At 45.5% G+C, this 27,797-nt stretch overlaps 2 protein-coding genes and 1 long non-coding RNA gene across 14 annotated transcripts; 2 read left to right on the top strand and 1 right to left on the bottom strand.

The window, feature by feature from the left end:
- Positions 1–325: 325 nt before the first annotated feature.
- LOC118219227 (myosin-9-like) lies at positions 326–2,978 on the top strand. Its single transcript, XM_035402229.1, has 2 exons — positions 326–752; positions 1,662–2,978. The coding sequence occupies exons 1-2, from the start codon at positions 459–461 to the stop codon at positions 2,976–2,978; spliced, it is 1,611 nt and encodes a 536-aa protein (XP_035258120.1). The 5' UTR covers positions 326–458.
- A 2,181-nt stretch (positions 2,979–5,159) lies between these two features.
- Positions 5,160–20,907, bottom strand: LOC118219091 (protein kinase C and casein kinase substrate in neurons protein 2-like). 10 transcript variants are annotated; one of them, XM_035401968.1, is made up of 13 exons: positions 20,750–20,880; positions 18,054–18,134; positions 11,116–11,200; positions 10,730–10,886; positions 10,231–10,466; positions 9,604–9,753; positions 9,342–9,517; positions 9,047–9,167; positions 8,712–8,759; positions 8,047–8,165; positions 7,081–7,239; positions 5,434–5,618; positions 5,160–5,295 (listed from the first exon to the last, which is right to left on the bottom strand). In XM_035401968.1, exons 3-13 carry the CDS (start codon positions 11,167–11,169, stop codon positions 5,183–5,185), a joined length of 1,518 nt encoding a protein of 505 aa, XP_035257859.1. In that variant the 5' UTR covers positions 11,170–11,200; positions 18,054–18,134; positions 20,750–20,880; the 3' UTR covers positions 5,160–5,182. The 10 variants fall into 10 exon arrangements, with proteins under 10 accessions (XP_035257859.1, XP_035257857.1, XP_035257860.1 ...); XM_035401966.1 differs by lacking the exon at positions 18,054–18,134 and having other exon boundaries at positions 20,750–20,907; XM_035401969.1 differs by lacking the exon at positions 18,054–18,134 and having other exon boundaries at positions 11,116–11,220; positions 20,750–20,884.
- Positions 20,908–21,955: 1,048 nt separating this feature from the next.
- Positions 21,956–25,744, top strand: LOC118219047. Of its 3 annotated transcripts, XR_004763645.1 has the most exons (6): positions 21,956–22,046; positions 22,142–22,176; positions 23,804–23,914; positions 24,212–24,355; positions 24,856–24,967; positions 25,225–25,744. It is a non-coding gene; the product is annotated as an uncharacterized LOC118219047 (long non-coding RNA). The 3 variants fall into 3 exon arrangements; XR_004763646.1 differs by lacking the exon at positions 24,856–24,967; XR_004763644.1 differs by having other exon boundaries at positions 24,212–24,967.
- The last annotated feature ends 2,053 nt before the right edge of the window (positions 25,745–27,797 follow it).

Below are 27,797 nucleotides of genomic sequence, written 5' to 3'. Positions count from 1 at the left end.
CGCAACCACGGTTGCATTGCATTAATAATTAATTCAAAAGTTATTTATTCAACACCTTACTACATTTGAGCATGGTAACCAGAGTCGTCCCAGTTAACGTAGAATGCAATGGGGATAGTAGTCATGTAAGTTTGCGCTGTTAAAACTGACCCTATATGTTCAGAATATCAAGTAAATATATTCGATATATAACATCATGATCAAACGCCGTTGCCGTCATCATATCGGTAAGAGAAGCAAGCAGAGAGCCGTGGCAGCCCACAGAGGTCATATTTAAATTAAGGAAAGCCCCCCCGCCCCCCATACTTCTGCGTGTCCCAAGACAGACCGCAAGCAAGCAAGCTCACTGCAATTGAACTCCGAATAACGGTAACAGTATATTGAAATTGACTGGGCCGTCCCCGGGTAGGATAATCAATTTCCCCTGTGGCGAGGTGCGTTATTGGCCAACACTAACAATGACCGCAAAACAGAGAAATAAGAACAACATAATTGACAATAACTCGCATTCCAACCAGGATGACGTGGCGAAGAAGGCGAGCCAAGGAAGTGAAGAAAGAGGCTCAGTGTCGGGGAGTTGGGCCAAGGTTCTGGCCGTGCTGTGTTACATCATCTTAGTTGCGGCGGCGGGCTCGGCTGCGCTGTATTTCCAGAGAGTTCTGGAGGAAATGGGTCAGCTAAGCCGCAGGACAGAGGAGACCATGCAGAAAAACGCGGAACTGGCATCAAGACTGGAGAGCGTTCTTCATCAGGTAGGCAATCCCAAGATGTGAACAGAATGCATTGCCAACCTTTAATAATGGCATTTGCTGCCTTTTTTTTCTCTTACTAACAATGACAAGAATGACATCGTATAGTGAACTTATTGCCAAGGTGTTTGTAAAATTAAGCAGATAAGATGTTTGGAGTGAACAGTTCCTCATCAAAAGTACAACTGAGGGAGAGCATGTAAACAGTAAACAACTTTATCTTTCAGTCAACATACCTATATGGACTCAAAAGGATAATAACGATTTTGTACAATTAAACAGCCGAGTGAAATATTGTTCGGCGTTCTTCGGCAACTATGCCAACAAATTAAGTTTGTTAGTGTTTAACCGGATGCACCTCTGAATATAGCCCATTAATGTTTTCGAAAAGAGTACTGTAAAAGTAATTTCACGTCGATAACTGCTTTTGCTTGGAAAAATATACAGCGAAGCACCTTCAAAACATAAGTTTACTACACTGTATAAGGACCGCCGCTAAGTTTTACCATTCATTTTTTCAGTTCCTCTCTCAGCTGAAGTTCCTCTTTCAAGTGAATTTGCGCGATTCATTCTATAATGCAACTGGACCGTTCTGGAGATACATTTTCGGACATGCAAATACATTTTGTTTTCATAAACATTGTTTTATATAGGAGCATTTTATTAAGAATACTTATTTATGCATCCATAATTATGCAAGAGCCTTGCATGTAGCAACTGTGTGACATTTTTTAAATGAGTACTTACACAGTCTATATTCAGGCAGTAGACTAGATAAAAACGTCAGTTCTGACCCGTTTGAAAACATTATGCTACTATGTTTGATCAGGGTATTAATAGGTTTTAAATTATGTATTATGAGCAGGTTAACAGTAATGTGTGAGAGCAGCCATTGTGTCTCTGTGCCTAAAGGTGGACTCGTTGAGGACTGCGGTGGACGGGTTTGAACCCACCTTGGTCAGTATGCGGGCGGAGCTGGGCGGCGTGAGCCAGGCCCTGCGGAGAGGGGAGGAGGAGGCGCAGCGGGCGGAGGAATACCTGCAGGAGTTGCAAGGGGAGCTCCTGCAGGAGCTCTCCCGCGGGCTGCAGGAGGTGGAGGAGGCGCGGGGGCGTGACTCGGCTGCACGGGAGCGCGGGCTGGAGGAGCGGCTCGGGGAGCTGACCCGCTCTATGGGCGCCAGCGTGGCCCAGGTTACGGAGGCACAGGGCCACGCCCAGGTCCAGATTGGGGACCTCAGGGCCCGGCTGGACGGCCTCATGGACCCCGCTCCAATCAAGCAGGAGCTACTGGTCGTCACGGCAGCCGTGGCCGAGCTCCGCGCAGCCAATCAGAGGGCGGAGACGAGCGCCGATTCCCTGAGAGACCAGATTAGCGACCTGGGGGCGGAGCTTCAGACCACCAACCAGAAAGTGTCTTCGGTGGCGCGGAAGGCGGAGTCGGTCAGGGCGCTGGCGCAGAGCGTGGCCGGAGAGCTGGAGCAGTCCGTGTCCGCGGTGGAGACCAGCGTGCAGGCCCTGTCTGACCAGGCCCTGAGCCTGCGGGCGGGGCTGGAGCAGGCGCAGGGCAGCGTCCAGAGCGCAGCGCAGACGCTCCGGGAGACGGAGGTGCGGGGGGAGAGGCTGGGGGCGGAGCTGGGGGCCCGGCTCGGGGCTGCGGAGGAGGCCGTGGACGCTCTGCGGGTCTCCGCGGCGACGCAGGCAGCCGGGCTGGACTCGCTCCTCTCCCGCTCAGACTCTCAGGAGAACGCGCTGGCCGTGCTGGCCAGGGACCTGCAGAGCACGCGGACGGCGGGCGAGGAGGAAGTGGCGGCGGTGCAGGCCGTGCTCAGGGAGGCGGCGCAAGCCCGCAGCGCTCTGGGCGGCCAGGTGGAGGCGCTGCAGAGCGACGTGGGGCAACTGTGGAGCGCGGCGGCCATTTTAAACAGCACACAGGCAGAGCAGTCCTTGCGGGATGCTAGCCTGACCTTGCAGCTGGATGGGCTGAGCCAGAGGCTGGCTGCGGTGGGGGAGGCCGTAAGACAGGCCCAGGCTTCGAACACTCTGAAGGCCGCAACAGCCCAGCAAAACCTGCGACAGCTCATGACCTCAGTGGACAGCCTTCTGACGTTCTCCGACAGGGTCAAGGGTCACGTGGACGCCATCGCCTCTCTACAAAATGCTGTGGAAGAGACCAACGCCTCAGTGAGCGCAATGTCTAAAAAGTACAAGGTGCCAAGCAGGAATGTGTAAATAATGCTCTTGCAAAGCTAAGGGGGGGGGGGGGGGGGGGGGGCTCTACACTGTATGGATGGAGAGAAAGGGGGGTGTGTGCATTGGGATAAAGAGGAGTTAAGAGGGGAGGAGAGGTTGGTGGTGGGGTAAGTTGTACTGTTCTGTGAATCTGAGCCACACAGTCAGACAGCACTACTCATTTTTTTTGTTCCATAATGACATTCTGGGGTTTGTCCAAAATCCTACCTGCAACTGTGATACTGTATTTTTAAAGAATGTGCCTTGATGTTTGCAAATTGATTTGTTCTGGTTGGAAAAACAAATGTTTGGTGTGAAATCACCAATAAAAAAAAAAAACCCAACAGGCAAAAAATGGGAAATCTCGCTGATTCAAGTGGGGCAGAACCAAGACGCAGGCAATCAGCCCAGAATACGAACACAAAGACTCTGAACATTAAGATTCTGTACACTTGTGAAGACCTGTCCACTCTGAGATTAGGTCAGTAATTTCATAAACTTGCATACATTTTCAGCTCTTAATCATGAGCTAATCAATATGAATCAATATGTAGCTACATTGTCAGATCATACATACGATTAAGGATAATTTAATAACGAAGAGCAGAAGTTGGCATAAAATAATGCACCTATGCTATACTGAATGGCCATGCAATTTAAAGGCAAATGCTGTCAAACTAAATAACTATAGTTGCATACAATAAGTATGATGGCACATCTGTGGAAGTACTAATTCAGTCCTGCTGAACTTGTAGGACAATCTGGGAGTGAAAAGACTTCTAAACATATTGACAAAAATACATAAAAACAAGCGGCTTTCGAATTCAGTAACACCACACTCAATAAGGCAAAGTTTACAACGAAGAAATTAGAATAATAACTGTAATAAAAATGTTAAATTATTATACAAACATCTGAAATCACAGCATTCATCCAACAGCAAGTTGCACTTCAGGCATATTACAAACTATGTTCTTAAATTTATAATTCAGAATTTGAAAGTAACATTTATTGCTTTATTTGTTCTAATGATTATCATTATTTACATAGAAGAATACTGCTTTTCTGTGTAAGAAAAAAAAAAAGGATCACTGCCTGGTGTTAAGAAACCTTCCTAAGTTAAGGGAGTTCCGGGTTCCATTTACAGCCTGAATAAATATGGCAGCTTCGAGTGAGACACCCTTTCCAAACCGAAACACTCTCGTAAGCGCACTTTAATGCCATCAAAATAATACGGCCACTAAGGCAAACCTCTAAAGTAAGGGAGCGCGGAGGTGTCCGGAGAACAGGTGGAAAACGGGCGCGTAGAGCAGAGGTGTATCCCCAACGGGACGGGTTTGGCGTGAGCAGACCCTCGCACTGAGGCTCACGTAGGACAGGGGGGCAGTTTAGCGTGAGCAGACCCTCGCACTAAGGCTCACGTAGGACAGGGGGGCAGTTTACACCAGCGCTTCCCCTGCTGTTCGGAAAACAAAAAATCCAACGCCGAGGGCTTCGGGTTGGATGTGCCTAGCGTGTTTAAGGTACACGCTATCCAAGCACATATTTGACATCGTCTAACTATGTGTTCATATGCAAAGCACCAGACCACAAAGGGCCCCCAGTTCAGAGTGTTCTTGGAGTCTGGCCCCTCCACGTGCCTCCAGACACCTCCTCATTCCTCATCAGTGACTGGTCTGGTCTGTAGAATTGGGTTAAAAATGTTACTAGCTGAGAAAGATGCATCCATTGGGGACTGCTAACTGGCCCACCACTCCCTATGCAAGATCCCACAGGCCTCTGGGTCTGTCTGTCTGTGTCCGTCACCAGAATTAGTCCAACACTGTCTACCTGCCCATCTGTCCATCTGTCTGTCTGTCTGTCCGTCCGTCCATCCGTCAACAGAATTACAGTCTAGCACTGTCGATCTGTCTGTCACCAAAAATATGGTCCATTGCCGTCCGTCTGTCCAGCGCCAGGAGGCTGAAATTATGGAGCAGAATTTATTTTCCATCTCCCCACGAGCAGGGTGTAACACAAGCCCAAGGCCATCCAGGCCGCCATTTTAGCCTGGAGACACATACATTCAAAAGGATATCGTGTTTAAAATATAGCTATAAAATCATATGTACAGAATTTTTAAATGAGTGAACACAAACGCAGTGTCTCTTCTGTGAGCGCCCCCCCGTTCTAGGGTCCCAGTGCAGCTGGTGCCGCGCTGAGCGCTACTGGACTTCCTCCACGTAGTTGGCGGGGTAGAGGCCGACCTGGCCGTTCTGCAGCCTCCCCCGGCACCAGCCCTGGTCGTCCTCCTCCCCCGTCTTAGTGAACTCCTCTCCTGCAGAGGAGGAAGGGAGAACAGAGCAGTGTGAAACCCCCTGGTGTGTGTGTGTGTGTCTGTGCGTTCGTGTGCGTGTCTGTGTGTGTGAGCGTGCATGCCTGCTGTGTGTGTGTGTGTGTGTGTGTGTGTGTGCACCTGCTTTGAAGCTGAGCTCGTCCTGTTCCTGCCCCTCGTAGTCGTAGAGGGCTCGGACGGGCACAGCGATGCCAGGGGACGAGGGCTCGTCCTCGAAAGGGTTGCCCTTCTCACTGTCGACAGTAGTGAAGGGGTTTGCCGTCTCCTCGTCAGACCAATCCTGTGTCTTCTCCTCTTTGCCGGCACTGTGGTTGGGGTAGAGAGCAGCCAATCACACACCCCAGAACCACGCTGTGGGTTGGCCATTGGTCAGAGGGAGGTCAGACACCAGACAGCCAGCATGCCGGTCAGGAGGCGGGGCAGGAGGAGGCAGTTGGAGAGGGCAGGAGCAGCACAAAATGCACATGGAGCCCGCAACACGTGTTCCAGTCACCCCTCACAACCTATCCCTGCTGTCGCCAGCTCGCTGGGTTACACCCCCTATCTGCTGCTGGGTTAAGCCACCTATCTGCTGCTGGGTTAAGCCATCTATCTGCTGCTGGGTTACACCCCCTATCTGCTGCTGGGTTACACCCCCTATCTGCTGCTGGGTTACACCCCCTATCTGCTGCTGGGTTAAGCCACCTATCTGCTGCTGGGTTGCATCCCCTATCTGCTGCTGGGTTAAGCCACCTATCTGCTGCTGGGTTACACCGCCTATCTGCTGGTAGGTTACACCCGCTATCCACTGAAGGGTTATACCCCCTTATCTGCTAGAGGGTTACACCCCCTATCTGCTGCTGGGTTAAGCCACCTATCTGCTGCTGGGTTACACCCCCTATCTGCTGTTGGGTTACTCATCCTATCTGCTGCTGGGTTACACCCCCTATCTGCTGGTAGGTTACACCCGCTATCCGCTGAAGGGTTATACCCCCTTATCTGCTAGTGGGTTACACCCCTTCTCTGCTGCTGGGTTGCTGCTGGGTCAAGGCGTCCATGCAATCCCTTCACTGGAGCGCAGTGCCTTGAGAAAAGATCGTGTGAGTCTGACTGAACACCAAGTCTGTGGCCAGAGCCACCAGGAGACATGCACGTCGCTCTCTGTCACGCCAGCAGAGGGCAGCAGTCAAGCACCGGCGGCAGGATCCCCCCTACACTTACAGCAGAGACACCCGGAACAGCATTCCCAGACAAACATATCTACAGTCCAGCCAACCCCGCGTAAGCTGCAGTTTGCCACAGGCACCACAGACTACGTGCTGCAGTCCGTTAAACGGTGGCTATGACACACACAAACTGTATTTGCTCGAAAGTCTGCTCTCTCTTAAGTAAATATTTACCGCAAATACGGTTTCGGCCAAACGGCTGACGTTGGTCTGTAGGCTTTGGCCCGGGCTGGTTTACACGCCAGCTTTACGCTGTAAATGACACTGTTTTAACAGAACCACACTGCAGGAGCTGGACAAACGTGTCTACTGAGCATGTGCAGAGGAGATGACTGGGCCGGGGAGACTACAGTGGGCGTGGCCAAGCTGCCACAGGAACAGGAATGCAAGGGACAGAGCTGCCACCAGGACAAACAGCCAGGAGAGGACAAGCCCGACGGAGGAGCATTCAACCCCCTTAAATGAGAGGGAGGGGAAGAGAGAAAGACCGCGGGATGTAGGGGTGGCGAGGAAGAGCAAACATCGAGAAGGGGAAGGAAGAAGGAGTAAAAGGGATGAGTACTGGGAGGAATCTGTCACCAACGTTTTGGTTTCAATCTCCTCTTTAATGACATTGACAGGGCTGCCTTCAGGCGCTTCCACGGGCAGCTCTTCCTCATCTTCTTCCTCTTCCTCAAAGGGGTTTGAGCTCACCTGCTCTGTGCTGCGCGGCACAGCAGGGCTGACAACACGGAGACAGAGAGCACCATGACATGACACCCACCACCCCGACCAGTCAGGAGACAGGACACTGTGCCATGCCAACATCTCCACCAATCAGCTGACAAGGACACCACAGACACTGCAGCATGCCAAGAATCTCCACCAACCAAGAGCCAGAGAGCACTGTGACATCTCCCTCAAACTATAGTGTGTGGAGTCTTCCAATACACTAACCTGGGAGCCAATGATTATTCTTCCACAGTACAAGCCACACAGGTTACTAGTGTGGGGCTAGTGCTAACTAGATTAGAGGCACATCTCTCACTGAGATACTGCGGTTTACAATGATAGAATGCTAGCTCCATTTTGAGGGCACCGTAAAATAAAATCCACCATAAAACCCAAACCGACAGCCTTATTAGGTAAACATTTTTGCAATTAATTTATACCCATAAGGCATACAGGCCTGAGACCGGCCGACTGGGCCATCTTTCAAAATCTGCCATTAAAAAAATCTCAAGTGAAAATAAAATGATCTGCTTATGAACCATAAGACCAGGGTGAAGAAACTTCTGCATGGATGACCCTGGGTAACCCATTACAAACATCTGTTGATTAAAAGTGTACCTAAAACAGCACAACACTATAGATTCACAGAATTTCAAATTATTCAAAAATTCATTAAACTAGAATAATGCAGGCCTAGACTTTCAGACTCTGTTTCCTGGGGAGCTGAATGCTAGGTGAATGGGGGTTACCTGCTACTGCTCTTGGTGGGAGGGGTCAGTTTCCAGGGAGACAGGAGGTGAGGGTGAGTGGGCGTTACCTGCTCCTGCTGCTGGTAGTGGGCTCCTCAGCCTGACTAATCCCTGTTAGAGTGACCCCATCTCCTGGCTTCTTCTTCTCCCTCTTGGTCAGGGACCGGTTCAGATCTAAAGACCAGGCCTGGGACACACACACACAGCGCTTAGAATCTTCTTACACACATACACGCATTCAGAGCGCTTTAGAATCTGCCAACACACACACACACACACACACACTCTCTCACACAAAAGCACACAGCCTATAACTCAGAGTTCATCGCAGAGCAATTCCCGAGTTGTGCTTATAATGCTGAAACACTGCACTTATTTTTCAGTCGTCAGAAAAACACTTTTACAGTCAGGGAGATTAGATCTCAATAGAAACCACAAAGATATTGTGAAAGCACGACAGACTCCAATGCCAAACCAACACAAAGCGTCATCAGCCAAACGCAAAGTCAACATTAAACCAACATTAACCAAATGCAAACCTGGCAAAAACATCAGGTCAACATGAACCCAACACCAACCAAACACAAATGCAACTGCCCAAAACTGCACACCCAACGTTGGCCCAAATATAGCCACTCTCCCTTGAATACAGCAGAAGGGGCGGGGCCAGGGAGGGGCAGGAGGTGGCATAAGAACTTTGTGTCACTCCAAGAACCGTCCATGCACAACTCACTATGATGGACCTTCTCTTATGGGAGCGAGGACCGGAGAGCGCCGCATCCTACCGGGTTGCAGAAAGGACAGAAGCAGAGTGGTCGGGTTAGCGCGGAGAGGACAGGAGTTGGGAAACTTCCGCTCTAGAAGCATCTGTGTAAACGGTGGACCGCAAAAGGCAGTTGTACATAGACAATGAGGAGGAGGATGTGGGCTGTTTCTTTAACCAAGGCTTGACCTTCTTCCACAGTCCTTCACAATGACACACTGAGTGAACATGTCCATCCACATACTCTCCCCCCTCATTTTTCCACTCTCCCTCCCCATTCCTCTCACAACGGTGCTGTGCAGTACCTCAAACTGAGGCCAGTTCATGGGCATCCCAGGACCGTGGTTGGACCGGAACCACTTCAGGTCGTCCACGGCATCCGCGGCTTTGATGGTGTCCTCCAGCGTGTGATAAATGGTCTGGAATCTGCAGGCAGGGACGTGTGAGTTAACCTCAAAGACCTCAAAGTTTCCAGCCTCTTCACAGAGAGAGCGCACAAGCGAGTGTACGAGACAATCACACACACAAAATAAAATAAAGTTTTTATTTTTAAAAAAAGCAAATAAAAGCCAAAATGCGCAAGTGTCTGGCATCCCGTACTTGTGGTTGGTAGACAGGTCCACGTGGCTCTTCACCTCCATCAGAAGCTCTTTGAAGAAGCAGATTCTCTTCTCCTCAAACTGCTGCCACTGTTCAAACACCTGCTCCATGTTCTCCATGTACTGAGGAGTGCACTTATCCAGCTCCTCCAGGGACTTCTCATAGTGCTCCTTAGTCTGAAACACACACACACACAAATAGGTATTCTCATAAGGACAGACACATACACACACATAGTATACTTAAACACACACAAACACACCTTTTTCATTTCCTGTTGGCACTTCTCCACTTTGTCCTGCAGTTTCTTCTGTGCTTCTGGGTTGTTGTCCAGCTTGCTGCTGTTCTCTCTGCTGATGGCCAGCTTCTCCTCCTTGCAGGCCGAGTGGTACGCCTTCTTCATCGTCTCCATCTGAAACAAGACCCATAACAGTGGTTCCTCCCTGCACCTCGGCTGATTTAATAAAAATGCTAGACCTTAGGGTCTGTGTTAAACTGACATACAAGGCCACTTTTCTGCTGACACTGCAGCCTGTGAGATAGCTCCAAAACTCTAAGCCGCTCATTCCAAGCTCCCAGAAAGAGAGGCCGAGAGTACTCTGTGTACCCACCCATTACAGCAGGGCTGCCCAACCCTGTTCCTGTAGATCTACCGTCCTGTAGGTTTTCATTTCAGCCCTGATTTGGCACATCAGACTACTAATCAGCAGCTCAGTGAGATCTCCAGCTGTAGAATGAGATGTGCTTTGTTAGGGTTGGAGTGAAAACCTACAGGATAGAAGATCTCCAGGAACAGGGTTTGGCAGCCCAGCATTACAGTTATGGGGCAGTTTGTGTCTGCATACCTGCGAAGGGAACCTAAGAGGCTGAGACTGAAGTGTGGCCCTACCTCTTTGAGTTTCTTGGCCCAAGGTTTCTGTGCCTTGCGGAAGCTGTCCTCCGCCTCCTTGGTCTCCTTGAAGCCCCCGATCATCTGCTTGTGGTAGGCCTCCTTCTGCCAGTTCTTCACCTTCTCGAAGTCCTCCCCCATCAGCGCTCCCTTCACCTCCATGTGCAGCTCGCTCACCTTCTCCGCCTCCGTCATCACAGCGATCCAGGCCTGCTCCAGGGTCCCGTACTGAGGGCCTGCGGGACAGAACCAGGACAGACCCGGGTCAGACCTGAGTGTCACGGATCCCGGTTCCGGCATCCCGGTTCCTGCTCCAGTTCAGCAGGACTCAGAAACATGTCAGAAATGGATCAGAACCAAAGTTTTGGAGTCTCACAGAGTTAAACTCAAGGATCACACACTGAGGTCCAGCTGGAAAACTGGGTTACCAGATCTCCATGGAAGCCGAGTTCCGAGGTCCTGAGAGGCTGACGCAGGCCGGGGCGGGGCGGGGCCGTACCTTTCTCTATGAGCTGCCTCCAGCGCTTGGCCCACTCGGTCAGCTGCTGGGCGTAGGACTTCTCGATGCGCGCGCGCTCGTGGATGCAGCTCATCAGGTCGTTACACAGGCGGTTCCCGTCGTCCACCCGCTTGACCGCGCGCTTGTAGTTCCCCACCTGACGAGAAGAGGAAGAGGAACTTTAGGTGAAAGGACTGAACTCTCAGTAACCGTTGAGGTACTCAGTTTAGAACCATCGCTAGCTAGCAGTCAGAACCTCAGACTGCTGGTTATTCTGGAAAGACACCGCAAGGTGTTAGAGGTCAGTATTAATGTTACAGTACAGCAGTCAGTATTAGTGTTACAGTACAGAGGTCAGCACCGGTGTTATATAAATGTAATATTACCTCCCAGAAGCTGTCACTGGAGACATTGATCATGGAGTCATAGGAGCCAGACATGGCTGCTTGTGTATAAACCCAGGATCTGGAGCTGGAACACAGCAGGAGACACTGCACTGGGATTTGATGTACGTGCACACAAGTGTTACAGCATTCACACGCAACAATGTAATCCCCATAAAGACATGCACCCAGTAAAAGAACAAACAGCTGACAGCTACTCATAAACCCGCCTCGACCGAAACACAGTCTGCTTATTCCAGTCTATTTTTACACAGAACTCCCCCCACCCTCCCCCACCTCCAATGTTCCCCTTCTATCTCTATGAAACCCCTAGCAACACCAGCAACAGTGCAGGGAAACAGCTCAGATTCCTGCTCTCAGCCTCCTCACTGTCACCGCTAGAAGTTTACCTCGCAGCCTGGGGAACAAGTTTTTAATGGAACAGAAATGTACATTACTGATTTCACACTCTTTCCTTGTGAGGTAAAAGCCCCCAGTAATTCCCCACACCTGCATCAGAAGGAGGCTAAACGGAAAGATCCGGAAAACCCAGCATGAGTCAACACAGACAGCTGAGACTAAGCAGAGTCCGATGCCAGACTAAAAATGGTCCATGGTTCCTGTGGTCTGCACAGGTGGCCCCACGTGTTAACCTTGGACTCACAAGCCCAGATCCCCAACTACACCGCTCCTCCCTCCTCTTCTACTCTCTCCACACACACATTGTCTCTCTCTCCACACTACGAGAGCACCTGCTGTTCAGAGCCCCCTACGTCCTGTAGATCACTCTCCACCCCTAACGACCGGCTCCTAGGCCAGCCTTTCCCCGGCCTGCTTCTTCTTTGCTGCCCGTGCTCTGAAGTCACGCCAGCAGGGCTGTGTGGAGCGCCCCCTGCTGGCCATGCTCAGCAGTAACGCCTAGAGAGGGTCATTCTTTCCATGGGAAGTGATGAAAATTCCTGCCATTCTTCTGAGAGAATGAGCCCAGGACTGGCTGATTAAAACGGCTTATCTGCCTGCCTAATCACAGACCTGATTGCTGTGATGAAGCCCTGTGGACACACTGTCAACACTGCGATTTACAGCACTCGCCAAACCGTGACTTTCACCAAGAGAAATAAGGGGAAGGGGGTTGAAGAGAGAGGAGCGCTGTCTGTATATTGCGGGGGAGGGTTTACGCAGTCCTATGTCTTTTTTTAGACACACATAAGCGTCAAAGAAAAAACGAGAACGAATAAAAGGAAGAGAAGGAGAGAGTGAAAGGTACAGTGAGGGGAAGAGAACAGGGGAGACAAAGCGTGGGCGAAGAAGAGAGACAGAGGGAGGAAAGGAGGAGGAAAGAGGTGAGAGAGGAGAAAGGGGCTGTGCTTCTTGTTCCTGACAGAAATCCAGAACATTCTCTCATCCAGGGGCACTCGAATGTGATCCTGGAGGCCAGCAGCACTGCTGGTTCAGTCCTCCCCTCTCATCATGGACTGACTTAAACCCGGTGAGTTAAATCTCTGGCCAATCAGTGGGATTAAACAATCAATTAACTATCAGGCAAAGAAATCCAGCAGTAGCAGTGGCCTCGAGGGCCAGATCAGAGCATTCCTGCCCTACAATGTCCTCATACCAGAATTACCCTAACGTTATCACAACTTCAGTACAACACACTAGCAATGTTATCAAAATGCATTACAACACCACAACAATATTATCACAACTTCATTACAACACACAAGCAATGTTATCAAAATACATTACAACACCATAACAGCGCTATCCTCATACCCATATTACCATGTCCAAAAAATGAAAGACAGGAATGCAGTGGCCTGCAGGTGGGCGGAGCCCTAGATAATGACAGGAGCAGCAGGTGCCCCTGATGACGCCCCACCCCCAGTGTAAGAGCACTGAAAGGAAAAGCTCTTTCCCAAATTAACTCCCCTCACCCTCCCCCCTTTCCTCTCTCAATTCAACACAATTAAATTACACTTTAATAGCAGGACATACCTAAGAAGAGTTGCCAAAATAGTTAACATTGTAAAGCGCTGGGGAAAAAAATACATTGTGGAACATGAACATAAATGTGCGCATATAACCGTAAGCAAAAAAACAATGTGCTCATATATTTAGGAGAGAGGGCAAATGATCCCTCATCACACTGAAGTATCAAGTGTACCAAATGGTTCTGTGAAGCTGCAATTGTGCTAATCAGAAGCTCCCATCGCTGCTGTGTGGGGCCCTCACTACGAGAGCTCTCCATGTCTCCATCGCTCTTTCTCCCTCTCCCCCTCTATGGTCACTCTTCACAAACAGGGTGGAGTGCTTGTCTTGGCTGGCACAGCGCTGACGGCACAGGTGCTGTTAGTTTCCAGGGGTCAGAGGTCAGGCTGTCTGGATGGAGGGGGTTTATTTCCTGGCCCCCGATGGTCAGTCTCCTACTATGGCCACAGCGCACAGTAGGGTCAGTGTGTGGAGCGTGACCTCACCATGACCTCACAACAACAGCCACATTCAGTAGAGCCTCACCCACCGCCCTGCTGCTCTCTATGGACTGCCCTTGTGTGTCACTACACTGACACGATCACATACAGTACACACACACACACAGAAATGCTTATTACATCCTTAATGCTTATTATTTTGTATAAGCTTACTGCGTAGAATGCTTATTGTGCGTGTGTGTGTGCGCGTGCGTGCACTTGTGTACATGTGTGAGAGTGTGCGTGTGTGTGTGTGCTTGACTGTGAGCTGCACTTGTGCAGAGCATGTCTCTGCTCGTGTGTTAGCTGCTACTCGTGTTAGCTGTGAGCTGATTTAATATCACCCGCAGACCAGTCTCCATTGTAGGTGTGATTTAATTGACAGTGAGTGTTCTCTGAGTTCTGGGACAGAGTTAAGCTGGAGGGAAAGCATGAGTCTCTCTTAGCCGCGAGCTCCGAGCTCACTCAGCCACTCTGGGGAAAAACAAAACTTTTCTCACGGACACGTCGTTCCACAGGAAAAATGTGTTCTCACAACGGTCACCGTAGCAACAGCAGAGTTATTTCTCCACATACGCGAGTGAGAGATTCCTCTGTGAACGCACAACGACGTTCTCACAACCTTTCTCTAAAGCAGTACTGTGTGTCGCACACCACGCAGGACCTGAATGCTCTCTTCTTATTCACCGGAATGTTAGCATGTCGCTATCCTGCTATTCTGCTAATTCACGCGCACACACACACGCCTTATTGTATTAGTCCGCTGCCATACATGTAACAACAATTTTATGGAAACATTACATCAATGGCGCAGGAATTTCACACCATTTTTACAGCAGGACTAGAGTCATGTTACGGTACGGGAAACCGGTCGATTTCCTGAGAGTCCATGGGAGAGTTCCTGCAGCATTACAGCGCTAGATTTAGTATCCACTGCAGATCCACTTTACATTCCTAAAAAGACCTACAGAAATACATGAGCGGTGAGTCACAGGGTTGCCAGGTCGACCCCAGCAACATGTACCCCTCACACAGAAATGAGACGGAATTGCATCACTTTTTTCGTGGCTCACTCTGTTACCTTGGAAACCAGTGAGTGTTGACCACTGTATGTTTGAGTAATTCCCTCCCTAGGGCGGTGCCTAACAGTGGCCATTACCCAAGCTTCGGTAATCTATAATTAGACTATTGCAGCACACCTGAGTTCACCTTTGAAAAGTGTGGTAGTAGAGAGAATAGCAAGAGAAAAAAACTACCATATGAAGCCACCAGATGCTTCCAAGGCTAAGGATTTAAATTTGTTCAAAACAATGTTGAATTTTAACCTTTAAATAATTTAGCTTTTGTTCCGTTTGCCCTGTCTTAAGGAAACACTAACAAATGAAAAAACGTACAGAACTCCTATTTAGCAGTATTAGCCTACATATAGGCCTGTTATTATTATTCTTATTATTTGTAATCACCATATTTAATTCTGTAATTCAATGCTGACAAAAATGTTCATCCAATAAATGCTAACAATGATAATATACAACTACAGTTTAGTTTCACGTTTTAAGAAATTATCAAATTGGACAAAAACAGTTCTGTTCGACTATGGCATGAGTAGGGAACCACCAAACTATTTTGCAGTGCATAACTTGGTGAAATATCAATAAGAAAATGCAGAATACCCTACCATATGCCATTGAAACAGATTTCTATAATGCACTTTCATTCTACAGTACATGGGTAAGCAGTAAACGTTTTCAGAGGAAATGCTGGCAAGTGTGAAAGCTATGTTCCTACGTCAAAGCTATGTTCTGAGCTTCCTCCCTAGAGCAGCACAGATCAGCAAAGAGCAGCACAGAGCAACACAGAGAAACACAGATCAGCACAGAGCAACACAGCGCAGCACAGAGCAGCACAGAGCAGCACAGAGCAGCACAAAGCAGCACAGATCAGCAAAGAACAACACAGAGCAACACAGTGCAGTGCCGGCAGGGTCGATACTCTGGGCCTCACCGGGCCCTGCTTCTTTTAAACGAAGCAGTCATAAGAGACCCAATTCACTTTTCACACAGGAAGGGAGGAATGAAATGTGACAGACAGGAAGGAGCCTCTTCCTGGTCTTAAGGGCTTCCATTCGTCCATCTGCAACAGAGCTGTACTGTCACTGTCAGGGCTGCCGAGTGGCTCATCCTGCTGAGACAGACACTGCTCCAGTGTGTGGATGGGCCTCACGCTCTGCTGTTCAAGCCAGGCGGTGCCAGTGCAGACTGTTGGTGGTGTATGATTGGCTGAACAAGTACCGACTGTGACTGGCTTGTGATTGGCTGTGCCAGAGAGAGATTCGGAGACTCACTTGATTTCTACACTAAACAGATTTTTTTCCTTGCTACCTTTGAACTAAAAGTCCTTTATAGCAACTTGAACCTTAAAACAGACCAGCCAGAGTAACGATGTTAACAGGGAAACCAGGGCAGCAACGCTGCTAAGAGGGTAACAACGAAAACCAGTCTAACCTGGACCAACACTACAATAACTAGGCTATCTGCTTCATTTATGAGAGCACAGATTTCTCTGCTTTACTGATACTAGCTCAAGGGCCACATCACGTGCTCTGTTGGCTGTTATGCAGGGAGAGGCACCCAAGGCAAAGGTCACATTCTCTCACACACGCACATGCTCAGATACATGTGAGAATGTGAACCTGCCATCCATCCACATCCAGGCTCTCCTAAAATAACAGCACACGGACTGCAGGCCTTTCTTGGGTTGCGCGAGTCCACAACATGAGACTTAACTCTTCCTTACTGGGTGCACATACGCCCCTCTCATATGTCCACACAGTAACTGCACAGTACACACATGGCAGCAGTTCAGGCACATAGGATGGGATGAGGAGAACAGACTGCAGAGATACATGTTGCAGTGAAAGTACTGGATGTGGTAGCCCTGTTCTCAGTGATACACACATAACTGGCGGGAGTTTCTCCTGTCTGTCCAACTGAAGACTGGAAGCAATGTGTCTGTGTGCGCTGTGCACGTGTGCGCGTGCGTGTGCACGTATGAATCGCCAGCGGTGAAACTGCCAAACCGCTAGTGAGACACGTGCACGCTGCTGGTACTGACAGAGGAGAGAGCTGAGACAGCAATAATCAAAATACCCTACCAACTAAAATACCCAACAGCTTCTCGAACACCCCTGCCAGGGTCCCTCCCTCTCCTACACCCTGCCGTGATCCTCCTTCTGACTCCACACAGCAGGTTGCCTTAATGACACAGACAGGGATGCATCCAGTCAAAGGGAGCACTGTGGAATGTTTCTCCTGGACCGACCTGGAAGCAACGCTTTCCAGTCCCACTGACTTCACAAACTCCGCTGCATGGTTTTACCACTGTACAGTTAAGCTGGGAGTACCCTTGCGGTGGAAACAAACTTCCAAATGACGTAAAATGACTGTGGAGAAAACGAAACTCTGCGCACACACCTGCCGGCCGAAGAAACCGACGTGCCCTCAAACTAACGTAAATGCGGAGATTGTTTGCAGGTGGTCTAAAATATCACGTGGGTGGCTGCATTGGCAGAATATGCCCCCTCCCTCCCCCACTGGCATGGAAAATCACTAAACGAACAGTTTAAAGCCACAGAGAGTAGCTTACACATGCATCTGTATGCTGCACCACTTTTAGCTGTGGTTCGATTACAGCCCAGTTCTCCTCCTTATCGAGTATACTCCCAGCCATTCAACAGCTACACCAAAGCACAACTAGCACCTATCTCTTTACTATTCTATAACTAGAACGGAAGTACCTCTACCACTGTGCAGTTAAACCATACCAACAGTGGGGGAACAGAAACATATGTGGTTATGTGGAGTTTGGTTTCAGAGCAGAAGATATAACACCTGTATGAGATATGCACCTGGGCACACATGAGAGCTTTAACTCTCCACACCTTTCAGGCTGCAGTGGAAAGACATGCAAACATAAAAGTACACTTACATAACATGCAGATAACAAAAAAGGCCATTTTCTCATCAAAAAATAGAAACCATTCACTCGCCAGCTCTCTGGACCTGTGGTCTGCAAGTTTTATTGATTTCCATTACCTTTCTGTTTAATTAGCATTTGATTCGCAGAAAATTAAGGCTTGTACAGGATCCAGTAAAATTATCTACTGTATAGCCTATATATTCTACGGTACTATAGTATAGCATATGCATTGTCCAGGGGCAGTGACCTATAAACTTTGACCTATGTACTTAGGAGATCACACCATAGAATCCATGGACACTTGGCTCCCAATCCTCACCTCGGCTACCCCCAGCCAGATCCAGGTATTTGATGTGTTCCATCTCAAGCACACCTGATGCAACTAATCAAGGGCTTATTATTGTATCAGGTGTGCTTGAGGTGGAGCACATCGAATACCTGGATCCGGCTGGTGGTACCCGAGGAGAGGTTTGGGAACCACTGCTAAAGACTCACCAGACAAAGCTCCAACATTCCTTCCGTCACCTCTGCTTCTGAACAACAAAAGGTCCAGGTTGGTAACAGGAGGTCTGGGTACTATAGTAAAGAACATGTCAGCATTGTAATGTCCTTTCCCCTTTTATAAACATTACTAAATTACACAAAACTGGGATTGGTTGCAACAGTTGGGACATGAAACTCTCAATATTACAGGGCTACAGTTGAGGATCTAGTCAATCTAAAGATTCTGTGGTGGCATGTAATGCTGTGTCACGCTAAAGGAAGTGGTGCATATGGGGAAAACACAGTTGCCATAGTAATAATAGGTCATAATCCCCACTGGTACTTTAAGTCCATCAACAACAGCTGTGTGGTTAACTCAGCCTTAGACACTGAGGTCACCGCTGGCCTTTTAACTCCCAGCTGGCCAGGGCTTGGCCTTAAAATAGCGTTAAAACGGCATCATTGTTATCTTGTGACTGCAGAAACTTCAGAATAATGACAGAAAATACTAGCCTATATTTCAAGGTGAGGGAGGAGTCATGATTGTCACATACTGTATGTAACCTAACTTCTCCAATACGCTTCCTGTCACATGAAAGAGACTGGGACTTTCATATCAACCAATTAACCGACAAAAGCAGGAACCTTGGTTACGAACCAATACTTTCACTATGCATATAATGTACATTCAACGCACAGGGATACACAGAGATGCAGCTCAAATTCACTTCTGCTTTTTCCATTCCCGGTAACTGATACGTTTATGTCATAAACATAAACAGCTTCTGCTTTGCGGCAGCAGGGAGACTTGCAACCCCTGCCATCTGGGTGAATGGTTCTCACTCGTCCCAACCACAGAGCTTCCAAATGGTGGAACAAACTCCCTGTTCCTCTACGAACCACTCCCTCATTGCCCATCTTCTGCCATGTTCTGAAGACTCATCTCTTCAGACTATACCTGGACTAACTATCACCACTTTGCAGGGCACTCCCAATTTTTTATCACTTAAACCCCCCTCTTTCATGCAACACATGTACCTCCTGTGCCACTTTCATGTTACATGCATCTCCATCCAGCACTTATTGTACTTTGTATCATTATCTTGATGTTATAACTTGTCATGCCTCCTAGATTGACATAGGTTAGGTCAGAGTAATGTTTACTGTGTGAACTGGACTTAATGTGTTCATGGCTACGAATAACTATGATAAAATGAGTATTACAATAAACTGCATAATTTTGCAAAAGTTTTTGAGTTGTTCAAGCATTGTCAAAATAATTATCTTCGCCAAAAGAAACACAACAGTTTGTAGCTCTTGTTTTCTGGGAGCTCAAACATGCTACAGCACTACGACGGGTATTCACATTCTAGTCATTGTTCAATGGATCAGACCAGACGTTTCTTACCGATTGATTCGTGTGAACAAAGCGAACACGCAACACAGTATGACAAAAGTGGTCGAATGACCCGTAAACCAGGCTGCGACCTTTCACGCTGCACAGCTGTGCTTTAAATGGTGCAGTTGCACCACTCGGCTAATTCTAGCTAATTAAACACATCTAGGTCTTATGTACATCTCGCCAGGTTCAGTTACAGTTCAGAGTTCCCATTCGAAAATAACCATATTTTTCTAGACAACACGAATTTCCAACAGAAGTTACCATTGTGTCATGGGTTGCACTTGGAGCCTGACAGCTACGTTGGAAAACATAAGTTAAGCATAACCTGTTATGAAAATCGAGTATAGCCCTGAGAATTATTCAGACCTGAACACAGTAAGAATCAGAAAGATAGCAAGCCATACACGCAGAAAAGAGCATGAAGATATTGCCCCGCCCTTCAACAAGGTAAAAGTCAAGACAGTAGCTTTAGCTGGCTTCCTATCAAATCAAGTTAACAAGCCACTGATATTTACTGTAATGTGGCTACAAAAGCCATCTAGCTATATAATTGATATATAACTAATACGGACACAAGACTAACCTTTAAATTACACTGCAATATTTTGCTAACTTATGGACTTAGCTACGTTACCTAAATATAATGGTAAATAAATTTCACAGCAATCATTTATGGCAAATTTTTAACTTACTTTAAGTTATCCATTAGCAAAATTCACTTTACTTTCGACAAAAAAATCACTAATTACCAACAAGTCCTATAACGGGACAGTGTTAACTTAGCAAACATTCCTTAGGAATCCAAAGCAACGAAACTTTACATGACTATCTTACGCTAACCGTTATGACACACAAGCACACACACGAACAAAAATAACCATACCACATAACGTTTGTCTTTGAACGTTTACTTACCAACAGCGTATGTAGCAACATCGGTTCAGCAGGCTATCTAGCTAGCTAATTCGCATAGCTACCGTTAACTTCGTCAGTCTACAATATCCAAGGTGAAGATCATTAGTCTGGCTGGCTAACACCAGCTGGTCTAAATTAAGGTGATTACAAAATTCCGCAACTACTAGTCCAGCCACACCTGGTTTAATCAACGGCTTAGTCTGGTTAAACTTGCTAAAAGCTAATAACGGCTTAATAACATTTGAACTAGCTGCTGTAGCTAACTTGCTAACATGAAATTGCAAAGTTAACGTTAGACTAGCTAGCAATTGCGCTGGCTTTCCCCCCAGCGTCTTTATGAATGTTAGAGAATTATAATCACTTAAGAAAAAGCAACTATTATAAATCTTACCTTAAGGCTGTAAAGTCTCTGGCCAATATGTGATGAAACTCATGAAGTCCAGTGAAGTCTTTGGTTTGTTCTTTCACAACCGCCTCTCGCTCACGAAAAACGAACAGGAGCGGCGCGACTCTCTGACGTCATATCCAAACTCTTTCAGAAGTTATAAGCAAACTTTTTATCAGTTGGACCAGCAATAACAATTTGACCACACCAATGACACTATGGCCATGGAATTTCCTTCTTTTTATTTCATGGAATTTTTTAAACCCTCTGGTAACTGATCGACAGCAAACATCCTTCGTTGTCCACTGAGGAATTTGCAAAGAAAAATGGCTTTGCTTTTCGGACAACGCGATTGTGCATCTCCAAAACTGACCATTGACCTTATCAATTAGCCTAGATGTAGCCTATGCATGCCAGGGGTTGTGATATGAGTAGGCTACATCACAAAACTACCAATTATTCTGTTTAATTTTTGTACCTTTCATATGAGTTTATTTTGGTCTAAACCCTTTTCATCATTTAAATTGAAATTCCTCATTTCCTATTTTTCAGGCTATTTCCACTTCCCTGTCTTGTGATCACACACAGTTGTACTCATAGAATACACCTTATTACCCATGGCAGTTTTCAGAACAGCTACAGATAAAGAATGAGGAGAGAGAGAGAGATGAGTCTATGAGAATCTATACAGATATTCAGATATTCAGGGTTGCGTTCGTATTATTCTAATAATAATAATAATAACAACAACAACAACAATAACAACAGTAATAATAATAATTATTATTATTACACATTGTATACATATACATTGTGGTTGTGTGTGTCACACAAGGAGTGGGTGTTGGATCATCAACAGAAAATAAAGATGCAATTTCTCATGGTGTTTGGTTCTGTTTTTGCCCACAGTCTTGTGTTAAACCGTAACAAGGGCTCAACTACCATTCACTCACAAAAAGAAAACACAGGTAAACAATACGAATATGGTTTATAATGGCAGCTTGGGTCCATCACACAGGTGGATCATAATCTTTTAATACTCCATTAAATTAAATATTTGAGGGTTATCATACTCCCTTTGTAATGCATTACAAATCTATTTTTAATTTGTGTTGTACCTGTTTTTTAAAAATATATTTTAGATGAAAGCAGTTAATTATTACCTTGTAAAAGCTGCCCTCTAGTGGATTGGAAGTTCTGCGAACGCCAGACCTGCTTCCTGAAAGGAGTACTCATAGGCGTGGTCGATAACATATCGTGCTGTGGCAGTTACCTGAAAACAATAAGATTAAAGGACGCTGCTGTAAGTACTGTAAATCCTCAAATACATGCATATATTTACTGTATTAATTAAAATTGACAACGTAAAACTCTTTTTAAAAATTATTTCCGTTGCAGGGCGGCGTTCACTTTAATCTTCGTCAACGAAACGGGTAAGTTAGTATAATTCCTGGTACACCTGTCCTTTGTTGACGTTGGGCTAACCACTGCCCTATATATTATTCATATACATAAAACAAAACCTTTTTGTTTTGAACGAGCAATATTATATATTGAAGCATGCAATTGTTATTGTTGACGAATTACTAAAGTTACATTAAAAAATATATTTTTCTTTCGTACAGTATGATCTTGAAAATGACCTTTTGTTTACACGATGACATCACCCGATTTTCGTTTTGGTAAAGCAGCCATTGTGCAGTAATAACTTTATTTTGGTTAGTCCAATATCTGCAATTTGTCGAGGGTGTAAAGAGCACGAGATAAATATGTTTGTACATTAGATTTTGTTATGGTTCAATTTATTTTGTAGATATTGCAGAGTAATATAGGAATTATTAACCATTAACCATTTGCTTTAACATTTGCTGAGGGTTTTGGTATAAAGAAGCCATCTTCTTTTCACTCCATTCTACTTTTTATCTTATTATCTAATATTTTCTTTGCTTATTTACTACAGTATTATCTTAAAGTTACCATTAATAAGTTTACTATTCTTTGTTGTGTTGAGTAAACATTGCATTGAGTTGACAAATGCTGCACTATTTGATAGCGTGCTGCACATGTGTTTTGTGACAGTTTTTTTTTTTTTAAGTAACCTGGAGAGCGGTGTGTGAGTTATGCTGTATTTACCAGTTGCCACTGCCCCCTGGCCAAAACTGATCCCAAATTCCACAGGCTCTTTGCCTGAAAGCACCTGATCACGTGAAGCCGTGTTGATGAAGGGAGACACTTGGTGCATTTGGGTAATGAAAATGCCCCATTTGCATACAAACCGTCTCCGATTCCAGACGGCGTGCCAGGTCCGCATGCGCACTCTTCAGGCCCAAGGCCTGTTGGCATGTGACCTCACCCTCACAGATGAACCCAGCGTTTCAGGTTGAGGATGAGATCAGCACCGCAGATTACAAAGACTAACCAGATGGTCAGCTCCACAAAACTCTGAAAGTTCAGTTCCTCTTCCACCGAAGCTGAAAGTGTCAGTTTGGTGCCTTTGAAACATATTTAGCATTCAGTATTCAATATTCATGGTCAGGGACTAAGCAAAATGCCATGGCAAATGTCCCTTGAGGAAAGATGCAGGAGATGATATATCATATAGTTACTATAGGGAGCCTGTATTAGCATTAGCCAGCTGTGTGATTTCCATAAATTTGCAATGACCTCATGTTTGAACTTGAATTTCCAGTTACAGATGTACAGGTCTTGTGTACTGTTTTCAGAACAAAATGAAAAACGGACAAGCACTGCAAAGCACGCTTCGTTGGATAAACCTAAAATTTTACTTCAATTTGTTACACCTATATTTTCAGGTTTTCTCAGCTGAAAGTTTTTTGGTTCATTGAAATCAACCTAAAAAAATGAATTGAGAGAACCCAATAAATAAATAAATAAATAAAATGCTGGTGTGACAAACTGAAGTAAAAAAATATTTTTCAATATATGATTCCATCAGACTCATATGATAAAATGAGAGTGAGAACGTAATACTACAGTAAATAGCTGATATTTTGATGAGTGATATATGATTTTTGGTTGTGCCTCACTCTGTCTTCTCAGATTTTTGGGTGTCGTTCATCCATTACCAAGGACAATGTACCAAACAGGAGACTCCATGCGGACCGTCCTCCCCCAGGCTGGCCCTGGAACACCTGAAGACACTGAGCTGAGGTACCAGCTCTCAGTAACATTTGAGCCTGTCTGAGACTGTTCTTCTTCATTATTTTGACCAACTGAATCCATTACATAGAATTTAGACGTGGTGATTTATAGCTAAACGTGATACAAGACGTACTTTTACTACTGGTATGTTCAGGTTGTGTCTATCTGTTTTTTTGTAATCTGCCATGTATTATGCCTGACTGCTGCCCCCTATAGTCTCCTATGCCACACTGAGAACAGTGACATAATATGCTGTTTTTTTTTTGTTTGTTTTTTTGCTGTATTTATGGGGTGCATATACTCAAGAGTTGCGCAGAAGATTGGACGGCAACTGGCAGAGATTGGAGATGAACTGAACCGGCATTACCTTGATGCCCCGCCAAACCCTTGGCTCCTCCCTGTTCTCAGAGCTGCCCACGCCCACCGCCAGGCCAGGAACCGCATGTACAGGTGGAGACTCAAACAGAATGCCCATGACCACTGCAGCGCACGGACACACATGTACACACACACACACACACACACGCATGCACACACATGCACACACACTCACGCAGCCAGTCCTGCCATTCACAAAAAAAACTTAGCATCGGTTTATTGGACTCTTCCTTTCCCCTGGAGTTAATTCACCTGAAGGTACACAGCTGAGTTGGTGGCATCCAATGTGTATGCATTACAGACTGCTTGAGTTCTGTTCTTGTAAATCTCATTAATTCAGTTTCCTCTTGCAGTAAGAGTACCTTTGCACTTACTGTAAACAGGAGATAGAATCAATAAATTATTAAATCAATCAGATATTCAATTAATTCACGACACAAGACACAAGTAGAGAGCTTAACTAAACATCAAACTCGAAAGATGCAGGAGCAAAAACAGCGATGGCAGCGATGTCTTTACAAACTCAAAATAAAGAAAGAGAATATAGCTGGTGTGATGTGACTATATTTCAGGCAATTGTTGGGTCATCAGGAGATGCAATGGAGCAGGCCAGGGGAGATGTGGGTCTGGCTGACCTCTCTCCTCTGCAGGCAGTTGGTCAGATCAGAGTGCCGGGGATCCTGGGTAAAAAAAAATAAAATTCTCACACAAAAACTCACACACACACACACACACACAAGCTCACAGTCACATTTGTTTTAACAAATAATCAGGCTTGAAAAAGCATTATTTTGTACAAGACGAAATCAGAATCTTCAAGCCTGGTTTCTGCCCAATTTTCCTTCAGTTACTCTGTAAAGTGTCTTTGTGGCTGTTCTCTGTAAAAAAGCGCTTTACAAATATAATTGATTTGATTTGATTCTTGTCTCTCTCCCTCCTAGGTCAGCTCGGGTCTGGCTAACCCCTACAGCTGGGCTGCTGGGCTGCTCACTGCTATGCTACTGGCTACTGCAGTAGCCTGGATCAGCTTCTGAGAAGAGGAAATGTTAACAATTTGCACTGAAAGGCCATGAGCTGGTCTTTGGCCACAACATTTTTGTAGCCTTTTTTTTTTTGTAATTCGGTTGATGGAATGAAAAGATTTTTTTTTCTAATACATATATAATTATTCACCCTTTTGGCTTCACTCTTTTTCACTGAAGGGAGAGAGTGTGTTTACGGGAAGTGGCTGGCTCACTGTTGGCTTCGCACCTTTATCGTGTCTGATAAGAGGCGTGTGTTTATTGACGTTTGTTTCCGGTTAACGCCTCTTTGATAACTGCTGGTGATTAAATGGGCCAGAGTAACTGGCTGGTTTTGGACAAACTATATTATGAACAGTGTAAGGAAAGCTGGTCTTCTCTGATGTGAAACTTTTGTATGGACTTACAAAAAATGAATTAAAACATCTGCTTATATGTACGTATTTTTGCTTAGCGTCTATGTGGCCAAGTGACACACATCAGCCCTGTTGTACTGCGATGTTCACTGTGTGTGTGTGTGTGTGTCTAAGAGTACACATGTGTTTGTGTGTGTGTATGTTTGTGTGTGTGTGTGTGTAAATACAATTGTATACATAAGGGGTGATTGTTTCCATTTGTGTGATATTCCTCCTCAAGAATCCTAGATATTGGTAGGCTCAATACTGGAGTGCTAGAAACTGCTGGTGCCCCAACATCCTATTGAGGGGGGAGGGATATGTGCATGTGTTTCTGTAAGTCCTTCATCTTCAGACCTGGGCAAATAATAGTTGTACTTCATATTTATTTGTGAATACCTGCTCCTCCAGGTATTTTAGGTATTTGGTTAAACATCTTCAGCTAAAGCAAATATTTGTTTAAATATTCAAATATTGATCCTACATGAAGCAAAATTCTTTTTGAAAAACAATTTTAAACAGATCTCACAAAACACATATTCTGAAAGTATTTCAATGTCATTAAGCTGAAATGTAAAAATAGACAGACTACATTTCCAAAAGTATGCAGACACCCCTTCTAATTAGTGGTTTGGGGTATTTCAGCCGCACCTATTGCTAACTGCTGCATAAAATCGAGCATACAGCCATGCAATCTCCACTGACATACACTGGCAGTAGAATGGGTTGTACTGAAAAGCTCAGAAACTTTCAACGTGGCATTGTCATAGGATGCCACTTTCCAAAGTCAATTTCTGTTACAAATGTGCATTCATTTATTTTTTTTTTTTAAAGATCAGCATCTGGAATGTGTAGTCAAATCCATTACATTACATTAGTAAAACAGGCACCCTCACTTACTTTAAAGCTTATTTTGCACATAACCTAGTGCTTCTTGGTGTCAGTGGATAGTTAGTTAACACTTCAAGTTAAGTTCCTTGCTTCTGGCTAGAACAAACAGGTGCAAAGTGCAAAGCCTTCCACAGTTCCTGAAATTTTAAAATGCACTATAAACCCCACTGATCATTTTACACACAAACAAATAAAAATGGCCTGGCATTGCCATGCACTCCTGAATGTATTTCATTGTCATAAATCTTTTTACTTTATATCGTAAAAAAACATATAACAAGGACATCAGTTGACTTAATACATAAAAACCAAGAACTTTAAACAAGAAAAACGGCACAACTAACCGCAACTTCATTTTCACAAACAATAGATTTAGTTACTCCTTAAGTTGTTATTCTCAAAGGCTCTGCCGACATCAACACCTCATGTAATACTTCAGTCAGTAGCAGACTGTTATAGCCCACAGTGTTTTTACATTCAACTTCAAAAGCAAAAACAAATATTCATTGTGGGGAAGATACCAAAAAAGGTAATAATTAATACATAAAGTGTAACATATACATCATTGCTGTCATCTCAAAAAAGTAATTCTCACTGTAACAAATTTGTCCTGGAAAATGTAATGATAGCATAACAACGAAAGTACATGTTACTGTGCATTTTCTGACAAACCACAGGAGGGCAGTAAAAGTATGATATATACTTGAGGCCTAATAACTATGGCGTCTAAATGTTGGCTCAGTTCAGTCCACTATTTTTTAAGTTTAAATTAACTCAGAGTTATGATGCTGGCATTTCATTTTATTTGCATACAGGTTAGAATTTGAACACTTGTGTGATAAATATCTTTTACTCAAAATTCTCTCAACCTTTCAGCATTTTAAAAGAATTAAGAAAAATGTTTTAAGAATATACAACTGCAAACCAAAAAAAACCATGTCATTTAATTTTTACATGATTATTCCAAAGGTTTAACCAAAAGGCTCGTTAACCCTTTCAGTTTTAGTATGATAATTTACCATCCATTATCTTCAAGCTGCATAAACATTTCTGAAGCAGAATACATTTTCTGCCGTGTGTGTGTGTGTGTGTGTGTAGTGTGTGTGTGGCTGAGAGAGAGAGACAGAGAGAAATAGAAAGAGAGAGAAGGCCCAGTGAACAGTAATAAGCCAGTTATTTCATTAATAAAAACCATACCCAGTGAAA

The sequence above is a fragment of the Anguilla anguilla genome, chromosome 19 (assembly GCF_013347855.1).
Source record: "Anguilla anguilla isolate fAngAng1 chromosome 19, fAngAng1.pri, whole genome shotgun sequence".
Lineage (NCBI taxonomy): Eukaryota > Metazoa > Chordata > Actinopteri > Anguilliformes > Anguillidae > Anguilla > Anguilla anguilla.
The sequence above is the reverse complement of the archived record's forward strand: the minus strand, read 5'-3'. Positions and strand labels throughout refer to the sequence as shown.

What these genes read in the sequence shown, in the direction of transcription:
- LOC118219227 (XM_035402229.1), top strand. Translation starts at nt 459, where the DNA reads ATGACCGCAAAACAGAGAAATAAGAACAACATAATTGACAATAACTCG. An exon ending in TGGAGAGCGTTCTTCATCAG is followed by an intron (nt 753 to 1,661) that starts GTAGGCAATCCC and finishes CTGTGCCTAAAG; the next exon opens with GTGGACTCGTTGAGGACTGC.
- LOC118219091 (XM_035401963.1), bottom strand. An exon ending in GACCTGTCTACCAACCACAA is followed by an intron (nt 9,168 to 9,341) that starts GTACGGGATGCC and finishes CCCTGCCTGCAG; the next exon opens with ATTCCAGACCATTTATCACA. An exon ending in TGAACTGGCCTCAGTTTGAG is followed by an intron (nt 8,760 to 9,046) that starts GTACTGCACAGC and finishes GCAACCCGGTAG; the next exon opens with GATGCGGCGCTCTCCGGTCC.